The 21,741-nt window shown below is 41.9% G+C and overlaps 2 protein-coding genes across 2 annotated transcripts in view; one reads left to right on the forward strand and one right to left on the reverse strand.

Moving 5' to 3' along the window:
- The window catches only part of gzf1 (GDNF-inducible zinc finger protein 1), a 498,954-nt gene that overhangs the window by 423,437 nt on the left and 53,776 nt on the right, over window positions 1–21,741 (forward strand). The gene's annotated exons all lie outside the window — the stretch shown is intronic.
- trib2 (tribbles pseudokinase 2) lies at window positions 9,528–17,479 on the reverse strand. The gene is made up of 3 exons (XM_074615168.1): window positions 16,144–17,479; window positions 14,154–14,446; window positions 9,528–11,803 (listed from the first exon to the last, which is right to left on the reverse strand). The coding sequence occupies exons 1-3, from the start codon at window positions 16,411–16,413 to the stop codon at window positions 11,329–11,331; spliced, it is 1,038 nt and encodes a 345-aa protein (XP_074471269.1). The 5' UTR covers window positions 16,414–17,479; the 3' UTR covers window positions 9,528–11,328.

Consider the following 21,741-nt stretch of genomic DNA (forward strand, 5'->3'; position numbering starts at 1 on the left):
TTATTTTTCTCATACTGTCTGTCTGAATATACCTGTGTTCACACTATGTCGGAAACACTCCGTTTTAGCGCCTGTCTCTTTAAGACCACGTCTGAAAAAGCCCAGTCTGCTCTGATTGGTCAGCATTTTCCACATTGCGCTGTCGCCGTCTTCACAACATCAATGCAGCCGGGGACTCACTGTGGGTGTCAACTACATGGAGGTTTAGTGGCACTTTTACTGTTGACTGTACAATTGTGACATCACAACCTTACATAAGTCCTGACGGCTCATTTAAAAGGCCCAGTCTCTGAATACGGGCTGGTTGCATTTGTCTGTAGCGTTTTGATATTTTCACAATATTCATATAGCACCTAGATTTGCTTTATAATCAAAAATAGACAGGTAGATCTCACTTTCTACAATCTGGGATATTTAAAGGTGATATTATGTCAGTGTGGAGTTCAAGAAAATGTGCGATTAGTTGGGTGGTAGCAACTGTAGAGTTTAGTCCATGAAATTGATTTCTGCAGATTTTAGCAAAACATATTCTCAGGCCATGCATACTTTATCACATCACACGTTTGGCTATTTAACTTAACACGGGCTTAGGCTGATCAAGGCTTGTATTTTTAATGTGTACATCACATTTTATTCATGTGCAAAAATTGCCCTCAGCCATTTGCGAGCTTGCAGGATGTTACAGTCTCCTGACTGCCTTATTGAAAAAACTCAGCCTGAACAAAAACTAGACACTGCAGGTTTTATCTAAAATGAGAAGTCCGTGTTGTTTTCTCCTCTCTCCCGCTTCTCTTGTACCTCTGTAAGGCACAAAACAACCTGTTTCACCCAATTATCTCTCCCACAGGGCACAGTCAGGCAATTTGGCTCAGTCAAGACTCTGATTCATTGAGCCAGATGATTTAAAGCTTTTGGGGGGCCACAAGTCAGCCCACTCGGACTGAAACTGCTCCATGATTCTCAGTTGATATTTAGCAGCGCGAGTTGCTCCACTAAAGGTTGCGGGGACAAAAATAGCTATGTTATTTCTAGTCTTCCTCATTTGTCACTCTGGGAAAAGCATATTTCTGTGTGATAACAAAATGTTGTAAAGCATAAAGTAATGTCTACCCTGCAGTGACAGCTGAAAGCTAACATATGTCATGTTCTATATTTATAACTAATACATGATGAGATGAGTGGATGGGGTTACATATATCTTAGTAACTAATCAGCAGTGGGACAAACAGGACGTCCTTGACAAACATGGAGGTAATTATCCCAAACATTAGGCCCTGCAAAACCGATTCATCCTGGAGGCCCAGAGGACAGCATCTCCAATAATTACTGCATGAGGTTTTGGGCTCTGGCACATGAAAAAGCCAATGCTTCATCTGACGCCTGCAGTCAATGTAGCTGTCCTCATAAGAGCAATGCTTACACCAGCCACAGAACGAGCCAAAGAAAATACCTTTTAGTGACCCTGCAAAAAAAACATTATGTGATCTCTCCTCCGCTCCAGCCCAACCTCGCCTGTACACTGTTTAAAGCCATAATGGTTGATCAATGCATCAAGTCAAACTGGATTGTTGCAATTAGAAAACAATGCTCCAAAAAAGCTATTTTAAGTCATGCACTTTCAGTGGGAGAGGCAACCGAGAGGATAATTGGGTATTGACAAAAGAGGGGTGAAAAGCAACGACAGCATGCAAGACCACTCTCCAATTTACTCTGTCATCTTGAGGCTCTGATTATGCTGTTTACTGACCAGATAATTGGGGAAACGCTTGATAAAAACAAACATTTTAAGGGTGAAATGTCAAATGCAAGCAAAGTTGCATAAAATGACTCGGAGCACTTAATTGGGATGATGCTTCGCTATTTTCTGCAACCGTTTGTGAGGCCCCGACACACTCATGACTTCCTGGCTCCCTGGAGTTTAATGTAATGTTAGTCACTGGGCGGTGCTATGTTCAAGAGCATTGGGGCTTTTCATGCTTTCTTGGGTGTAAATTGATACTAAACAGCTTGTTAAGAGTTAATGACCAAATTAATTAATCATCATGGTTTCTGCTACACAAACATAAAAATGACAGTGATCAGTCCATGTTAAATGTTAAATATGTTTTGTAGCTTTAAGGGAGTTAAAGGACCCAGAAAACCTAATTTCTCAATCAGCGTCTTACTGTGAGTGATGGGATCCTACATGAAGACAACATAATCTGACATGAGAGATTTTTGTATTTGGGTTTTCATCTGGGCTTTTCTCACTGGTTTGAAGTAAGCAGGGCTTTGCTGGAAGATGGTGATGTCACGTACCTCAGTCCACCAATCAGGACATTTGAATCTGATGACAGTTGTTTGGTTGTTTGGTTATTATGTTGCCAGGCAACTGTCCGTCAAATCAGATCAAACCACATCCCACACATATTCTGATTGTTAAACTTTTAATAAATAATAATAAAATATACTGTATAAAGATTTTTTTTTTGTAAGTTTAAGCTCAATTATTTCTTATTTAGTCATTGATATTTAATATTAAGCTATCAAGAGAAACTTAAAGGTAAATTGTGTAGGATTTGGTGACATCTAGCAGTGTGGTTGCAGATTGCAACCAACTGAATGCCCCTCCACTCACTCAATTTAACCCTTTAGCAGTCAGTGGTGATCTCCATTACATGCACATGATCTCACTTAAGCGTCTAGACACACCTCGACCAGCATTTCATTCAATATTTGTTTAAATGAATAATAGAAACATACCATTGAATCCCAAAATTATAAAAAAAAACATTGTATGCAATGTTGTATGCAAGTTTATCTGTGTATGTCTTTTGAAAATATGCCAACTTTCACCAGAAAGTACAGAATATAACATGAAACTAAATGTAATCCTTCAGAGAATCTGTTATGAAAGCTGTCCCTATCTGTTAACAGTTTCCACTCAAACACTCTGTTGTTGAGCACCACCTAGTGTTGAAAGCAATTATCTTTAATCTATTTCCCAAAGGTTTAAGAAGAATAGAACTTGCTTTTACTGTACATGCACTATAAAAAGCTGTTTGATACCTTCACAGTATGTTTTTTATTAGATGGGATGGGAACTGAATTTTGAATATGTTTCTATTTTAATTATACAAATGAGATATGCACCATTAAAGAAAATGTGACACCTGCCCCCTTAAATGATTACTGGCAAGAAGATAAACATTTAGATAGAGAAATACAGCGATATGTTGCTTGTTGGTCATTTGCAGTATCAGAGCATCACATATGAGTCACACATCCACCTGACTGAGTCCCAGGCTTCTCTGCTCTGCTGCTCAGTGGGTTTTGTGACCCAGAGCCAGCAGAAGCCTCATGGTTGGGTGGAAGACAACAGAGGCCATCTGTTGTCTGTGTGTTTGCTTTGGTGCCCTGCCACAAAACTCTGCTGCCAGAACACCCAAGGGTACCCATGTGCACGGCGCTGCGCCTGGGGACCGGTTCGCTGAAGCACCTTTATAGCCTACTGGCTCCGTCAGGAGGACGCCAGTATTCTGCCATGGCCCCAGACACAATAGCAGCGACGTTTGAAAAGGGGGCCTTGTTGAAGCAGGATAGGAGCATTACACAACCAAGCCATTAACCTTAATTGGAGCAGCTTGGTGGAACACGGAAAAACTTTCAATGCTCCGAGACAGCGATGTTGTTCCCCTGAGTTACATAAAATCGAAAACTGATCTCAGGCTGAGTTAATTGAATTGCAGAATACTTAGGCCTACATTGCTGCTGAGGAACTGGGGAGTAAGTGAGGTGTAAGTGCGATAGAGTAAGACATCATTCTCTGGTTCTGTGCTTTGACCGAATACTAAGGCCATTACATAATCACTGACATATTACACATCATGTAGGGTGAATTCCTCCTCCCTCTGTTTGTGGGTAATGACTACTGAATTAATTCCCATATGGTGGTGATTGGGTGTAGCCTAGGAAACACTCACATAAAGAAAGACATTAGGGGACGTGGGGATAGCTCCCTTAAATTACGTTTTGTTTAGTTCACCCTTTCAGGATGCTAATTTAGCCCCAAGGCTGAACAAACATCTCGATATGAGAATCACATGTCTCTTTAACTATTCAAGAGCAAAAATTGGAGTTCCTGCATCGCCCTATAGTGCAAACCAGGTGACTGTAAAAAGAACAGTCTGCCTATTCAACACATATCTACTACGTCCTCAAATGTCAGGGAAATAATTAAAGGGAATATACTACATTTTTGCTTTCAGTTCCATTTGTCAGCTTTGAGACTATTCAGCCTATCTATCTGCCACAGTATAGGGAGAGAGTATTATTAATATCTCCCATTCATCAGAGAAAATAGCCCACAGTACTTCCTCCCTAAATCTGTTATCTCATACTCATTAATCTCCTCAGAGATTGGATTGCCAAAGAAGATTACTGCGACAGCAGGATTTACCAGGGCAGCGGGTCACTGCATATGTTTTGGAACCAATGGTGCTAGCATGACGTATTTGGATAATATTTTTATGTAGACGAATATTTAAAAAAAAATTTAATTAAAAAATAATACATCCACAGAGCCTGAAAAAAAATATTTTGATTATGAATGAATTATTATATAAAATTTTGGCGGGTGCAAAATGGATGTTTTGTTTATCTGTGTGGAAGATATCTGACGTTTGGTTCCCACTTCTAACAAGACTCGTGAGCCAATAGTAAAGATGTCATCATACATACGCGTCACGTGGTATCTCTGGGTCGTCAGTTAGTGTGGAAAAAACGGATAAATGGCTGAGATTGATAGCAAGTGCCTGGCAACGACTTGTTGTGAAGTAAATGCAATGGAACGGGGGAGGGAGAAGGCGACATCTAGTGGCTGAATGTTATCAGTAGCACTTTTAAAATAAGGCAAAAAGTTATGCTTATCCCGCAAGTAAATCTTCCATTTAGTGTTAATGGAGCACTTCCACTTGACAGAGGGCTGAGGACATTAGATAAACACTTTGAAATGTCAAACAGGAAAAACGAGCTCATGATTTGAGTGGTTTCCCCCTTTAACTAAATAGCTACAGCATTGTCCTGGTGCTACAATAAGCTGCAAACACACATCAATTACTTGCTCAAACAGAATCAGAGTGTGAGATGTTTAGTGTGTTTTCTAAGTCTCGAAAAAAAGTTTGTGAATGTCAGCAGCTTTCGCCGTCAGCTCGACAGATTGTGGAAATGCACAGCGCTGAATGTGTAAACACGAGATGAATCATTCCTGTCAACAAGGCAACGCAAGCAAGCTGTGCGGGGAAATATGTGGCTATCTGCAATTCTGGTCTTGGCTTGCACCAGCCTTTAAATCTCTATCTTTGCAACCAGTAATGACCTTTGTAACGAGAATTATCTAAATTTATACACCCGGTCAGTCAGATATAGAATTAGAAATAGTAAAACGGGGAGTGTTGTTTACACTGGGAAGCTTCAAAGCCACGCTGTGTACTTAGCAGAAGCTCTTTAACTAGTCAAAGTCCTAATTGCACGGTAGAGAGATCGAAACCGCTTATAACTAATTCAAGCACAAGCCACGATTGCAACCAAACACTATGAAAATACATAGCTTGAACACACAAACCATGCATTTGTGTCAATATTATACAGAGGAAATCACTGTTCATCTGTTTGATAAAATGCAAACACATTAAGCTTATGAAATATAATGTATTATTATAATTTTAACCACCCAACAGTATACAGTATAGTACTGTAGGTGGCTCCACCATGACCAGTTACAACATTTAAACGCCTCTTACACATTTAGGTGACACTTTCTAATAATCACCCATAATAACTTTTTTAAGCTGTAACAAGTGACTTTATCAATCTATAAAAACTAATACTTTATAGATCCATTATAAGCCATTAAAGGGGAACTCAAACAATTTTACACTACAAGTTCAGTTTACTCATCATGCAGAGTAATAGTCTGTGAAAACAGCGGTATAATGGCCTCAGTGGTTCAAGAGGGAGCTTTCCAAAGTTTGCAAAAATAACCCTAATGACGTCATCAGGGTTATGGCTTGGGCTTGAGAAGGGCTTGTTTGGGCTTCTATCAGAAAACCTTAACTGGAGGCGTGAGGTTTGACTTAGTGGACATTTGTAGGCAGGATGGGTCTAATGCTGAGTTCAATTTAACTCGGAAATCGGAGGTCGGAGCTGGGAATGACACACGTCACACCCAAGTTGTTCCAATACAACAAGTCTTAAACTAAATGGGGTTTGCTCTAGCCAGGTTAGCCACTGTTAGCGATACCAGTTGATAACAACGCATTACGCCGGTATTTTGTGCACACAAAGGGCGTGGTAACATGTACACAGATATAAGTTGGACAGTGCTGTGTGTATGGCTGATTTAATGAGACACAAATGAGGCAGAAGTGCTAATAAACAGTATTTACTGCAGCTTCTTTACTGTTGATGCGCGGAGCAGCCATCTTGGATTTAGAGATCCGGGTTGGTGAGGTTCGTCCGACTTTGCGAGTTGAAAATCCGACTTCAGGGGGCATTCCAGTTGAAGTTTCCGACTGGGAACTCGGAAATTCTGACTACCTAATTCAAATGGAATGCAGCATTATAACAGACCAGACCAGTTGTATCATGGGAAATGTAGGCGTTTTTGGAGTTTGACCCATATTAATCACTAAAAGTCTAGTGTCTCGGCCACTACTGCTTCGACCTTTCTCTTCTAAATATATGTCTCTTGTGAGTTCCCCAACTTTATGGAAGTGCATTACTGCTGTCGGAGTACCCCTTTACTAAGATCAACTTTGGGTTGCCAAGTTGTGAAAGATATATCTAGCTGTTGAGTCATTTATAAAGTCTAATAAAGGGTCAAACATTTCTTGTTTTTTAAAAATCCATCAGCAAAAGTTGGTAAGTAATTATAAATGTACACACGTAATTGATCAGTGTTTCTTAGTAATCACCAAGTATGCAGTTGAAGATGTTACTAAGTTGTTGTTAATAAATGAATTATGGTCCAGATGCCCTGTAACCCATTTCCAGAAGGTCAGAGGTCAAATGATTAATTTAATTAAAAAGACAAAAAAACAAAAACAAGTGTGATGCCGGGGAGGATAAACACCCCAAAGTTGTTTTTATTAACGGCTTTTAACTGATCTACAAAGCATCTGTAAACTATTTATTAACCTTTAATAAGTTACAACTTATAACCACTTATTAGAAAATGGTACCCACATTACAACGCATCAGTGATAATTATCCAATAATATGTATTGCATGATGAATACATTACCTTTTGCAGACCATATTCTGCACTTTTATTTTCTATCATTTTGATTGTAGGACTATTCACTTTGAATATTTTTACATTGAGGCATCTCCACCCGTTACTTACATCATTCACGCCACTAGAGGTCAGGCTAGCGTTCACTAGCTCAGGTCTATAAGGGGAAACGACCTGTCCACTCTTGTTCTTGCATCCTTTATTTGCAGGATAGCAAGTTATCATTTTCAGACGCGCTGTGATTATAAACTGTTGACAAAAATCTGAATACACGGTGCCACAGTAACACATCTATTTTCCATTTACTTACCTTTTTGATGTAGCTGCCTGAATATGAATATGATTGGCTTAGGAAGCTCACAGTACCTCGCTTGTGAAATCACTTTCATTCTTCAATAACATCTCATCTTTTGTCAGCTCAGAGGAATCAGCTGGAAGACGAGGCAGGGCGTGTATAAAAATGTGTCCTCTAAACCAAGAAACACAAAACAGTGTAGCAGCAGGTGTTGTTGAGCAGCGACGGATGACTTTAAATTGTCATTGTGTGCCAGAGGATGTTGATTTATCCTGTTTTAAGACATGGAAATAGACAATTTGGGCCATGACAGCAGCTGCATGCCTTGTCTGATAGACATAACCTTAATCAGGATTACTCACATGAACATGACAGGTTGAAGAGCTCTGGGCACACACACACAGCCACACATGTGCACAGATGTTGGTCCACATACACACAATGTATGAACAAATGCAATCTGAAGTGATTTTCCTCCTCAAAGACAGCATGAGGTCAGCAGAGCTTTGCTGAACTGCAATGTTGTCATACTGAACAGAAAAATAAAAGACTGCAGTTGAGGGTCTCTCACAAGAGTGCCACCAGGAAAATTATTGGACTAAAGAGCTTTTTCCTCGTGCCTCATGTGTGCAATCACTTAGATGAAGTGGGGCTGACAGAGCGGTTCAAATGGAGCAAAAAAGCCTTTTTCTCCTCGCTCATTTGGAATCCATTCAAGTTGTGTCGGTGATTGCAATCTCGTGATGAACTGGGGAGTGCTTTTGTCAGGAAACACTGGCTGGGAGTGTACTGGAAGTGGAAAATAATTGTTTTTTTTAATACATGGATATGAAAAGGACTGAAAAATCTCCACACATCCCCAGAGCTGGAATCACTTAGACGTGGCTTGGGGGATGAAAAGCCGTCTCCCGTCTTCCTGTCAAATATCAAAGAATATGAATCCGTTGATAAGCCATCAGAATGTAATTTTACGGATTATTCCATTGAGACGTCAGAGATCATGTTTGACTTTAGATTTGCATTTCATAATTCAATGAATATTTGTAACATAATACCAATGTAACACACACTTTTATAATTGTATAAATTAACTAGGGCTGTCAAAGTTAACGCAGTAAAGCGTTAGCGCAAATTAGTTTTAGCGCCAATATTTTTTTTTTTTAACACATTAACAAAACTTGAAATTTTTAGGGTGTAGTGGGCTCAGTTTTAAAGCTAGTGAGTGAAGATACTGGTATCTGAAACTAAGAAACCTAAGGAATCTATTGGTACCAACCATGTCACACTATCGTGTTGAGATGGAGGCTAAATAACACTCCAAACCTACGCTAAATTTTGGGGAGGAAAAACTGGCATGGCCATTTTCAAAAGGGGTCCCTTGACCTCTGACCTCAAGATATGTGAATATAAATGGGTTTTATGGGTACCCACGAGTCTCCCCTTTACAGACATGCCCACTTTATGATAATCACATGCAGTTTGGGGCAAGTCATAGTCAAGTCAGCACACTGACACACTGACAGCTGTTGTTGCCTGTTGGGCTGCAGTTTGCCATGTTATGATTTGAGCATATTTTTTTATGCTAAATGCAGTACCTGTGAGGGTTTCTGGACAATATTTGTCATTGTTTTGTGTTCTTAATTGATTTCTAATAATAAATATATACATGCATCTGCATAAAGCAAGCATATCTGCCCACTCCCATGTTGATAAGAGTATTAAATACTTGACAAATGGCCTTTTAATGTACATTTTTGAACAGATAAGAAATTTGCAATTAATCGCGATTAACTATGGACAATCATGCGATTAAATATATGAATCGATTGACAGACATAAAATGAACACATCACACCTTTGTTTAGGTAAAACTGTACAGTACGACGAGGTGTAATGCTGCATATTGTGTCATCAACTAGCTTTATGTGCCGATCATGTAAAAAGAACAACAAAGTCAAATAGCAGTTCACAATTTATTTACTGAATAAATTTGGACAAAACACCAGAATCTGTTACGATACAATCAGAACATCTGAGGCAGATATCCCACCATGCACCACCCCCCTCCATGAAACAAAAGAGGACTAAAACATTAGCACCAAAATCAGCACCAACTTAAATAAAAGGTAGCTCAGTCTACAAAAACAATAAAAGCAAATAGTTTTTTTTTTTTTTTATTGAAAAGCAACTCAGAAAAGTAGCAAATTGAGAATTTTCATGTTTTTAACTTTTCTTAAAAAACAAGCACCCTCCTCCCCCCCACCCTTACCCTCCCTGCTAGGCAGGCTATAGCATTCATGGGGCACATGCCAATGACTAGATAAAAACACAAATTCAAGTAACATTGAGATACGACAAAACATGTCCACTGGTACCCATTCTGACCGTTTCACAGAACCTACGCAGGCAGTAGAAAACTAACATGGGGGTCCTGGAGTGAACATGTTCATAGCAATACTATCACTGAATATCTCGTATCAAGTTTTTAAAAAGAAATGAGGGAGACCGGGTGGCGTGGGCTGTCGGGGGCACCGGAATACTGGCACAGAAGATATTGTGTATTCCAAAAAACTTCAGACAGACATTCTCCTCTTTGCGTCTGTCCTGTGTCAAGATATTGCCTACATCATACATGAAAAAGGAATCTCTGAATAAAGAAAAACCCTGCAATGTAGTTTTTAAATATATATATTTATATTTATTTATATATAATATATATATAGCTGTTACAATTTAAATAAATGTTACGTTCTCGTTCCTACAACTGAAGAATTTAAATAAGAGGAAGCTAATTTTTTTTTTTTTAGGAGGTGGAATCGTCCATTCACACAACACATCAAGTGCATGATGCCAGGTTTGGAGACAGAACTGTTTTTAAGATTGAGGTTTTAGGGAGTGATATTAAAGCAGCAGTAACAACACAGTGGAATAGCTTAAAAACAAATAAATGACTGAAAGTAATGTTGCTGAAAAATAAAAAGTGTGGTGGTGAATGAAGTGTGGTAAAGATGAGGCAGAAACATACAAATGACTGAAAACAAGGCCATCAAGGAGTTTAGTGACTATGTCAGAATTATCAATAAACGGAGACAAATGAGACGACGAAACAAAACTGAACCATGAAACAAAGATGACGCCAACCATGTTGATGATGAGAAAAAGCCTAAGCTGCTCCATTTATTAACCAATGGTCCCAGGTCAGAGATAATCACCGTGTATTTGTTTAACAATAGAACTTGGGGTTGTGATTCCTGACCCTGGGTCTGTGGTTTTTAAATTGGTACCACCTAAAGCTATGACAAAAAAACAAACAAAAATCTGTAAGAAAAGGTGTGGTGTTGCACTTTGTCAGTTCACTTTGAATTGCTCTCCTTGGTTTCCTGTGTTCTTTATGTCCCTTCATGCTTTCCATAGTGTCAAAAATGGTGAATGTGTCTACTTTTATGAGCACCACATTAAACCAAACAGATCCAAAAAAAGAACATTTGCTACATTGTTTGCAACTTGCATGTCTGGCGGCAGCGGCGTCCCCGAGTGGGAGCTCGCGTCGCCAGGTGACGTATAGATGCCATTTGTCATGCCAGGCTCAAGGTTTTCCATGAAAATGGTGGAAAAAGGAAACAGGATGGAAACACCTTTATTATGAGTGACAAATGTTCACCTATTAATCTCTAAACTACTGTTTTTTGGCTCCGCTGTGTGAGCGTTGGCGAGCCGACCGTGGCGGAGTCGTCCGTTTTTTTGTGCTTGGTGTTTTTGTTCAGCTGAAGAACTGCTCCAGCTCCTCTTCCATGTTCACCTCAGGCACCATCTGCTCCTGCTCTCGCTCTCCTCTGCCGTGCACCGCGGCGCCCCCTAGTGCTCCGGAGGAGGCGAACCAGGGGTGCTCCAGGATCTCCCGAGAGGTGAGGCGCTCTGCGGGTTCCCGGCGGAGGATGGAGCGGATCAGGCACTTGGCCTTGGGTGTGAGCGTCTCGGGGATGTTGAAGTGGCCCCTGCGGATTTTGCTGAACAGAGAGCCGGGCTCGACGTCGTGGAAAGGGTAGCGCCCCACGAGGATGGTGTAAAGCATGACGCCCAGGCTCCAGACGTCAGCTGCCTTCCCCGAATAGCTGCCGTTGGCATTGAGGATCTCGGGACTGACATAGGCTGGGCAGCCATGTTTGTCTGACAGGGAGTCATCATGACCGTCCAGGATATACGTGTCCTCGAGGCTCTCCAGCTTCACGAGGCTTCTGGAAACACACGGGGAAACAAAAACACACTGAACATTATTACACCGCTTTACAAAACAATGGATTACACAGAATAATCTGTTAATGTAAATGTTAAGTGATAATTGCTATCATAGTTCCAATCTTTGGATGCCAACTAACAAAAGATGACATACAAAAAAAGACACTCAAGTGGTGTAATTTGCTCTGATGGGCATCTTAAGTGTTTTAGATCCATCACTTTTGGATATCAGAGGAAGTAGAGCACATAATGCTCAAGGCTTACGTTTGACATTTCCTTTCACTTAGATAAAAGCCCGGCCAAAAAGCATTGACGTCGAAATAGGCTTTCCAAAAAAGACCTCCACAATTCAAAAGAAACAATTACCGGTGACTGATCGTCTTAAGTTGCAAGCACTGAACTGTTCTCAGAGAATCAGGGACCCGACGATGTGGATTTTTTTTCTTTCTCTCCTGCTCTTCCCCCCTTCAAAATAGCATCTATTTGCATTCTTCTCTAAACCCCACAATAGCAGCTACAATACCCTTGAGTGCTGATAATAATGGCTGTTTGTTCAGAAGCGTTGTCACTAAAGAATCTGGAGAGGCTCGGGCAAGAAAATGTTCCATGTGCATGGTAAGAGACACTTGTGGGGTTGTGCAAACGCTGCCATCTGCGTGTGAGGTCCACGAGATACGATGCGCCAGACAAAGAGCCGGGGTGTGTGTTAGATAGCATCTACTGGGAGCAACTGGGAAAACGGAAACCAAGAAGCACTGGTGTGTTTTTTGCCAAATGTGACGTACACCTACACATTAGCCCACTCACACAGGTTCATTGTCTGTAGTAGTAATTTGCTTTCATTGATATGCCGTAAAGCATTTTCACATTTGCAAATCGGGGGAAAATTCTTTTGTTTCCATGAGCCAAATGCCCATTGTTCCTGCGAGATAAAGAGCGATGAGCTTTTTTAAATACTGCTTGGATAAAAGCTCATTTGGAAGAACATGTGCAAACATGCTATTACAGCTAAGATGACTTAGAAATAATAATAAAACAAGACTTTAACAGTAGTTCATTGTCTTTTTTTAAGCTATATGGGATGTAAAACATGCTGATCCTAAAATGCCCCATGAGCTTGGTGCAGGAGGAGCAGATCAACAGTAGCTGTGTTGGATTCCACTCGAGGCCAACCTTTGACCGTTGCTCTTTAAACAGCCTGCTGTTTGGTCAAAGGCTAACAGCGGTATGACAAAATCAGGTCAGAGAGCTAGAACATGCTGAGGAGGCCTGCTCAGGTATCATTTTATGTCTGGTCTTGTTCCTTTTCCTTCACTACAGCCTTTTGTCACACACTTGGGTTCAGGCCCAGAGCAGATCTCAGTGTCTCGGTCTCTAAAACGGTCCACTGAGCCCGGAGGACTGAAAAGGTGTACGAGAATTCTTGACAGGCCATATAGTAAATGTGACCCAATACTGCCCTGCACTATCACTCTTAAAATTCACCCAACATCAATCATTTAATGGGGGGGTGGGGGGGGGGAGGCGTCCCAGCTCATGAGCAGTCTGGTGTGACATTCAAGGTCATTGGACCCGTACATGAGGCAGCTCAACTTCCCTTTTCCACAGTTAGTGCCAAAGTCTGACGTCACACTCTCAGATAGAGGGCATCGATGTGCAGTCTGTAGTCTGACAGATCAGAACCGGCTGTAAAGAAGTTTCCCTAAGAAACTTCAGCATTGACATAAGTAAAAAAGTGTAATAAAATATTAATTCGACTGAAGCAACATCTTTCAAAAATATTTTCATTAATAAAAAAAAAAAAAAGGTGCTCCCATGTTGCTGTGGCAACAGATGCCTGGATTTTATGCGTGTAGTTTTCAAATGCTGCCACCAGGGGTCAGCAGACCTGTGTTGTGTAAGTGTGATTCTACAGATTTCTCCTGCTGATCACCACAGAAGTGCAGCAGTGGCAAAAGCTTGCCTTAATTGGTCGTCTGTCGTGCAAAAGCTAGTCCTGGTAACTTCTTTGTCCGTGCTGGAATAACTGCAAAAATATGTGATCCCATATGCCATATATTACCCTGATATATGCGTCATACCCATTACTAAACCTACCAAAATAGCTCAGAGAGACACAAAGGGCTTATGTTTCCTGTACTCTGCATAACATCTGGGAGAGGCATGCCAGTCTTAGATCGTCTCAGTTTACACTATCCTCCGTGTAAGCTGAGACATAACAGCGGTACCACTGACACGGTTACATTATGCAGTTACATCCCATGCAACATGTTCAGATGAAACAAAAGAAAAAAATACCAAAGTGATAGTCGATGTGCAACAGAGACTTATGTTTTCTGCCGAACTCACCTGTCCTCATTCTTGAAGACAAACTTCCTCAGTTTGAGGTCGCGGAGGACCAGTCCGTTGTCGTGGCAATGTGCCACAGCCGAGGCTATCTGATAGAAGAGTCTGGCAGCCTCGTCCTCCCGCAGCTTCTTGCAGGTGCGGACGAAAGAGTGCATGTCGCCATAGCTCCTCTCAAAGAACACGTAGGCTCGAGTCTCCCCGAGCAAGATCTCCAGGATTTGGTTAATATGCTGGTGCTGGCCCAGGGCGAAGTAGGCCGCCAGTGACTCCTGGTATCGGCCAATGTCAAAAACCTGCAATCAAAGGACGGGACAACATTTAAATTCACAGACTACATTTTAACCAAGTACATTCTTTTTTTAATCTAGGGTGATTTATGAGTGCGACTGTCTCATTAGGTGGTTGTTTTGGTGTCAGGATGTTTCCCACTTTGGAGACAGAACCATTAAATCTAACTGCAAGAGCTTCAAATTGTCCTTTAATTTACACAATTAACCGCATTCTTGTGAGACCAAACTTGTGTTTACTCTTTTGGCAGAGGGAAGTAAGCCCGCACAGAGGGTAAAAAGCATCGTGTTAGTGAGTGGTATTGTACTGCAGGCAGGGGTTGCAGTGTCTCTTTTGTTTCCATAGTAACCCCCCATTGACTTTCAGCACAACCAGTTCAGGTGAGAGGGCTCCTCTGCTCGCACTAGTCAATACAAATACACCCTGCAGCTCTCCACATCTGAAGTTGTGACCTAGGCTTCCAGCTTGGAAGGATTGATCAACCCTGGAAGTGGGGGATTGATTGGTGCTGCATGGAAACCGGCACAAAGGGAGAAGAGGTCAAAAGGCAGTTAGCTCACAGGGCTGAGCCAAAGGCCATTAATTTGTTATTGCCATGACGAAACATTATCTAGAGCGAGTCAAAAGGTACGGGTTATTGGATATGTCATGTCTTATGAGTCCAACGATGCATGTAACTATCTCTCGATTCATCAGGCCACTTAGGCCTGCTTAAGCTGGACTGTACCTCAGGGACACTGCCCTTATAATCTGTTATACACCAAAGTCAATACAGGCTATAAATGGTGGCGAGGGAAGGCCACGAGCTTGTCCTTAACCTTGAGGGAAAGTGGTTTATTTCTTATGGGTAAAGGGGGTCAACGCTGGAGCCAATGTCACAGCAGCTGGCTGAACTTTTAAAGTTCCCTATAGCTCCTGTTTGCTTTTCTCTCAGTGCTCAAAAGATTACAATCCCACTAATATGTGCAATATGACCATGCATATGCAACCAAATATAAAAAAAACCAAAGGGTGAAATCATACGATCATAGCATTGCACTATGAAAAGAGAGAAGCCATGGGTAAGCGAGAATAGCACTGAGAGAGGAGAGGAGTGTGTGCGTGGTTACTCACTCCTTTGTCAACGTTACATCATGCAATCCAAACCACGCAGCTCGCCCCATTCACTTTTTCCATTAGGCTGCTGAGCCTGCTCTCCATTTACAATGCAAGCAATTATTTAAAAAAGTTCAGGGGTGGGGACTATGCTGCACCAAAGTATATTTCTCTGTATGGTATGATCATTACATTTGGGGTCATATGCATTAAAATAATAATAATAATATTATTTGTAGAGCACTTGTTGTGTGCTTTCCAAGGAAAATTCACATCATATACAGCAGAATACAATGAAACATAAAATAAAGAAACAAGTATATACATATTCATACAATTACATATGCACATACATACACATCATCACACAAGCATACAAAAGACTAGCAAATAAAGCCATAACCATGCATATGTGTGTAGTGAATGCAAAAGGTGAGAAACCTTATGATCATTACATTTGGGGTCATATGCATTGGAATAAAGCCATATCCATGCATGAGTGTAGTGAATGCAAAAGGTGAGAAACCTTATGTTCTTATCTCACATTGCTAAAGCCCTGTTTGAAGTAAATCAGCATATAAAAAGGTACCATATTGCCTGTACTAACCTTACATACGAGCTCTTCCCCGCTGTGCAGGTGGGCGGCTCTGAAAACGTGGTCTCCCTCCAGCGGCTCCAACAAAAGGTAGTCCCCGATGCGGGAGATACAGTGCGAGGAGTCCGGGGTCTCCGGCGGGCTGGGGGAGCCGAGGTTGGGGCTGAAGCTCTGGTGCGACTCGGTAGTCCTCAAGCAAGACAATTCTTCAAAATCGTGCGATTTGTGCCTCGATCTGCCATAACGTGAAATGTTAATTGGATTTGACCTCTGTATGTTCATGAGGAATTAAAGTGGGATAACTCCACAAAATCAGAGAGGGGGAGGAGGATGGTGGATGGGGGGGCCTTCTTGTTCTTCTTCTTTTCCTCCTGGATTAGGTGCACCACTTTTGTTGGAAAAGCACAAATGCTTTAGTAAATGTTGAATACAAAAAAAAAAAAAAATTTAAATGCACCTTGCTGCAGGGTAATGTGGCAAAGCTGGCTCCTTGGTGTTCATGCACACAAAAGGTAGTATGTGTTGCAGAGTTCAGCTGTTCATTTGCACCCCTTTGTTTTCCATTCAAGGAGATAAGGCCAGGCTAAAAAATGACTGACTTACTCACTCCAAGTCCACTGAAAAACCTGCTGCAATTTCATGAACGTAAGCAGTGCTACTGGTAACAAAGGCGACCTATAAGTGAGCTTTACAATGAATGAAAGGCTGAGGCGAAGTTAAACCTGCAGCAGCAGCTTGTATGTCTGCTAGCTTATCTCACCGGTTTAAATTGTTAATGGCACGTTTCGTAAAAATGGAAACAATATTGCAGCTTTTGCATGCACACGAAAGAAAAAAAAAATATACAAAGCAAGTTTTTGCAAAAGCTAAATATAGCTTTAAGCCGACAGACAAATGGACTGGCTAGCAGGTGCAGAGCTAACTAGTTAGCTTCCTTCCAGGTCAGTGCGACGGCCTAGTGTTCTCCAGGATCACATATATCCATGCACGGCACGGTGACTGTCTTCTACCACCGAGAGCAGAGAAAAGCCCATAAAGCTGCAGCTCTTTGTGTGTTGCGGAGAGTCGTCGACGTCCTCTTGGTCTAGTAGTCCAAATGGAAACAAAGTATCTTGTATGTCTGCTGTTTAATGCTGTAAAGAAAGGAAGGAAGGGACGGCCGGTAGACTTTCCCAGGCCTATCCCTTGATTCAGCAGGACATCCTCTCTCTCTCTCTCTCTCTCTTTGCTTCTTACGTGGCTGGGAAATCTAGTCCATTCAGGCTGCACACACTTCACACACTGCGCCTGCTATACAGAGAGCCGGAGAGCTGCTGCCTGCCTGCCTGCAGAGGGGGCTTCTTCTTCTGCACACACACACACACATGCATGCATGAGGGTGCAGACCTGCCTCCTCTGACGTCACTCCTATATCTGCAACCCCATTGGCTCCCTGACTCTGAGTTATAATAATATGCAGTGCAGTCATGTGAGAAGCATGTAAGTGTGTGTGTGTGTGTGTGTGTGTGTGTGTGTGTGGCTACACTCCCAGGAATCTAAATGCATCACACGCTGGTAAATTGGATGGGGATGGTGGATGGATGGGGATGTGGAGGTGGAGGGAGGGGGGAGGAAAGTGAGAGTATAGCTACTGTATACGTGCTGTGTTACAAATGTGTTTCCTCCTGAAATGTCATTCAAGGGAAAGCAAAGGGGGGGGATCCCTCTCTCTCTCTCACAATAGCACACACAGATATATACACACCATCCTGCACAGCTATATACAGTACTGATGTGCAGGTTGCATCGACACCATTATGGTGAAATGGAAAACACTGCCATTATGTTAGACTGTATTTATTTAAAGCTGCAGTGGGTAGAAATGGAGCAAATATGATTAAAATATAAGATATAAAACGCGTCATTATATGCTGACTAGTAGTGCATGAGACAGGTAATCTGAAAAAAAATCATGTGCCTCTGTGTCCTCCGGTGCTCCTAATGGCATCTGCAAGAGAACTGGATACAGCGTTGGAGGCGGGGCCCCGTTCATTCCTATGAAAGTTGCTCAGTGGCGCATGATGCTAAAATGGCTCGACTTCCATGTGGAGCTGACCCGGATCTTCCGGCGATCTTCCGCATCCATTGGGTCACGGGGTCATAGCTGTCACGCTGTCGTCAGGGCTTGATAACTCTATTCTGTTACTCTAGTGCCTATTTCTCGCATAAAATGTTTTCAGAAACATCTTGTAGTGTACTGTTTCGCTGTAAAATGAGAAAGTTTGTGACCCGGCAGCCATGTTGAGATCAGTTGAGGAAATACCGAGCACCACTCACCAGCCGGAGCACAGCCAATAAGAACGCTCTCTCAATGAAATGACCTAGATTTTTTAAAGCCTGAAAACAGAGCCATGAGGAGGTGCAGAAGTCTAGTTATCTCTCAGAACACTTGAATTACAATATGCTGAAAGGTTATTATGGATTTTTTTCCCAATGATGCCAAAAACGTTCTTTCTACTGCAGGTTTAAAGGTGCTATTGATAACATTGATAACATTCAGCCACTAGATGTTGCATTCTCCCTCCACCGTTCCATTGCATTTACTTCACAACAAGTCGTTGCCAGACGTTTACCGTAAAGCCCAGCCATAATCCGTTTTTTCCACACTAACTGACGACCCAGAGATACCACATGATACCAACGTCATTTACTATTGGCTCACAAGCCATGTTCGAAGTCGGAATCAAAAGTTAGATAAATTCCACAGAGATAAATAAAACTATCATTTTGGACCTGCCAATTTTTTAAAATTCACAATCATAATAATTTTTTTCAGGAAAAGCCATACTTTTATTCGGCATCTTTCTAAAGGCCGTGTGGATGTATTTTTTTCTCTTTTTTTTTTAAAAATGTGATGAACAAGACCTTTGAAAATACAAAATGCAATATAGGAGCATAAAACAAATGATGACAAAAAGAAAAGAGGGTCTAAGAGTGCGACGACATTAATCAGTGGTTAAATCTTTGTCCTTGAAGAAAAAAAAATGCTTACATGTGCATTTTTGAAATGTAAAGAAAGGTAGGGTTGTATTACAGATTTTTGCCAAGTGTGGGAAAAAAAATCTTTGACCACAGATTTTATTAAAAGCTGGCACAGGGCTGTGTCTCTCATAACAAATCCCCATCTTGCAGAATTGTGCCCCCCTAATACATTACAAAGCGAGGGACGGAAGAGGTTCATTATTCATTGTTCTTCCTAGATTACCAGGGGGTGTGACAGCAGGATTGTGAAATTCCATGTAGGAATCCGGGGCGGTGAGAGGAATGCTTGCAGCTGGACGCAAGACACTGACAGAAGTGTTCGATTTAACCTTTATTCCCCTGCTTGCAGGCAGTACCGGCGCACACACGCATACACAAACACGCACTATTCTAAATTTGTTGTTTCTCGCTGCCTGCCTGAATAAACCCCCGCAACATGGAAATGCATTTTTCACACAGAGGCCTCTCATCTCAGAAAGAGCGGTGCTTCACAGTTTCAGAATGTGGCTGCACCCACAAGCTTTTATATCCCGAGTTTATGTGTATGTTTCTGTGATATAATCTGTGCGAGCCACCCACTTTATTCTTTGTTATAACGCTGGAACATTCTTCACCACACAACAGCTTTGCTTTTGTCTCACCCCATTCAGCTGAGAACAATATCAACATGCTGCTGAACGATGGAAATGTGTGCAGGTTACATCCTGGATAAACATGGTGATATTTATGCACATGCTACCATAGTATATGTCTGCTTCATGACACTCCATCTCTGCATTTGCCCACCACTCTAACCCCAGATAGGGATTCTGTTAAGCCTCGACCACAGCTGTGCATGAATCAGAATAATAATCCCCAAAGATTCCTCTTGCCCCCATTCCCTGATACACTGTGTGACTCACTCGCAGTGGAGAGCTGCACTCGAGAAAATCCATTGAGGCTCATCAGCTCTCCAGACACGCCTACATGCCGAGGAGTAACGGCAGGCTGCCCCGGTAGTGCCTTCTAGCCAGAGCTTCTTCTGATTGTGTGTGTGTGTGTGTGTGTGTGTACACTACTGAAACACGATGTGTCCTGGAAGACTACAGAGGTCAATGAGGACGGGTGAGCATCTTTGAAATCCCCGGAGCTGTGTTACTCACCAACTTCCTTAATAGGCTGAGTTGCCCTGTAGAAAATGATCTAAGGTCAGTTTCGCCTGTTATGTTGAAGATGCAGGAAGGCCTAAGGGTTGAAATCCACCAGTGGTTGCAAATCAAATGAAATTCATTAGAGTGCATCATGAAACCCACTCAAATGAGAGTTATTTTCCTCACCATTGTACATTCAGAAAATAGCCAATTTCACACTGTCACATAGCAACGCATGCTAGCCAGCCAGCTCACGTTGACACCAGCGCTGTCACATCCACACCCCTGCGGGCAACTTCCACCGAGAAATTCGATCATAGGCGAGAAGATAGATGCAGAGGCATCTAGAGGAGGAATGAGATCATTCAGCGAAAGTGAGAGGAGATGATGCGAGGGAGAGAGCGAGGCAGGCAGGAGGACGGAGGATGGAAAAGCAGGCAACAGGAGAACGTGACGAGTGGTGAGAGTGAAAGAAGAAGAAGAAGAAGAAGGAGGAAAGAGGGATGAAAAGTGACAGAAAGTCCTCCCCAACGTCGTCTTTGGAAAACAGGGGAAATACTTTGTGTCAGGCAGTGAATGCCATGCAGCTGGAGAGCTGAGCAGAGGAACAACATGTTTAATATATAATTGTACAGAAATGTGTGGGAGTAAAGGGCATCCAGTCAACCCAAGTAAAGGCAAAGATGCTTCACAAGACAAACATGACACATACTCATAATGAAAGAGATATTCTCAGTTTTGTTTTGACTGCAGAGCCTGCTCCCATGGATTCTTTAGGTTTATTTTTATATTTACTGTTGAGAATTATACAAATTCACATGATGCTTATTCTTTTTATGACCCGTAGTGAGCGTGTTGGTGCAGGGCAACAGCTGCGGTACCCCTCAATTTCAAGTGAGTGAATAGAGAAAACAAGTTATTTTGGGGATGGGTACATGTGCCACATTCTGCCCTCCATGGCACTTTGGGACCTCAGGCCTGTTTTTAACCAAGCGAGTGAGAGACAGAGCTGTGGATTCGAGGAAGAGAGGATAAGAGAGGAGAGAGCTGGGAAGATAATGTTTCACTGATGCTATGACGATGCTCACATTTCTTCCCATTCTCTCCACATAATCCGCTTGGCACAGCAGCTCGTCACACAACAATCGCAATCATGAAAAGAAGCGCAATTACAGCTTGTTTTTTAATATCAATTTGTAATCAGATCTACCCATTAAAATGGCATGTTATACAAAAGGAAAGCTCTCATTGGTAATTGTGAAAATGCATAGTATTATTCTCTATATCCCAAGTGGTTCAGAAGTGCCCATTTTCATTATGCATACAGCAACCTTCTCAGAACCGAGACAATGAGGACCCTTAAAGCTCTGTTGTGTACTATATAGCACATACAGTAGAGCGTCTGTCCAGCTATAGAGAGACAGTCTCAATCATTTAAACTCAAAGAAAGCTGAATGTG

The sequence above is a fragment of the Sebastes fasciatus genome, chromosome 18 (assembly GCF_043250625.1).
Source record: "Sebastes fasciatus isolate fSebFas1 chromosome 18, fSebFas1.pri, whole genome shotgun sequence".
In the NCBI taxonomy this organism is placed as follows: domain Eukaryota; kingdom Metazoa; phylum Chordata; class Actinopteri; order Perciformes; family Sebastidae; genus Sebastes; species Sebastes fasciatus.

Coding starts and splice junctions, on each gene's coding strand:
- trib2 (XM_074615168.1), bottom strand. CDS start 16,413: ATGAACATACAGAGGTCAAATCCAATTAACATTTCACGTTATGGCAGA. Junction 14,447..16,143: donor GGGAAGAGCTCGTATGTAAG/GTTAGTACAGGC, acceptor CTTTGATTGCAG/GTTTTTGACATTGGCCGATA. Junction 11,804..14,153: donor GTCTTCAAGAATGAGGACAG/GTGAGTTCGGCA, acceptor GTGTGTTTCCAG/AAGCCTCGTGAAGCTGGAGA.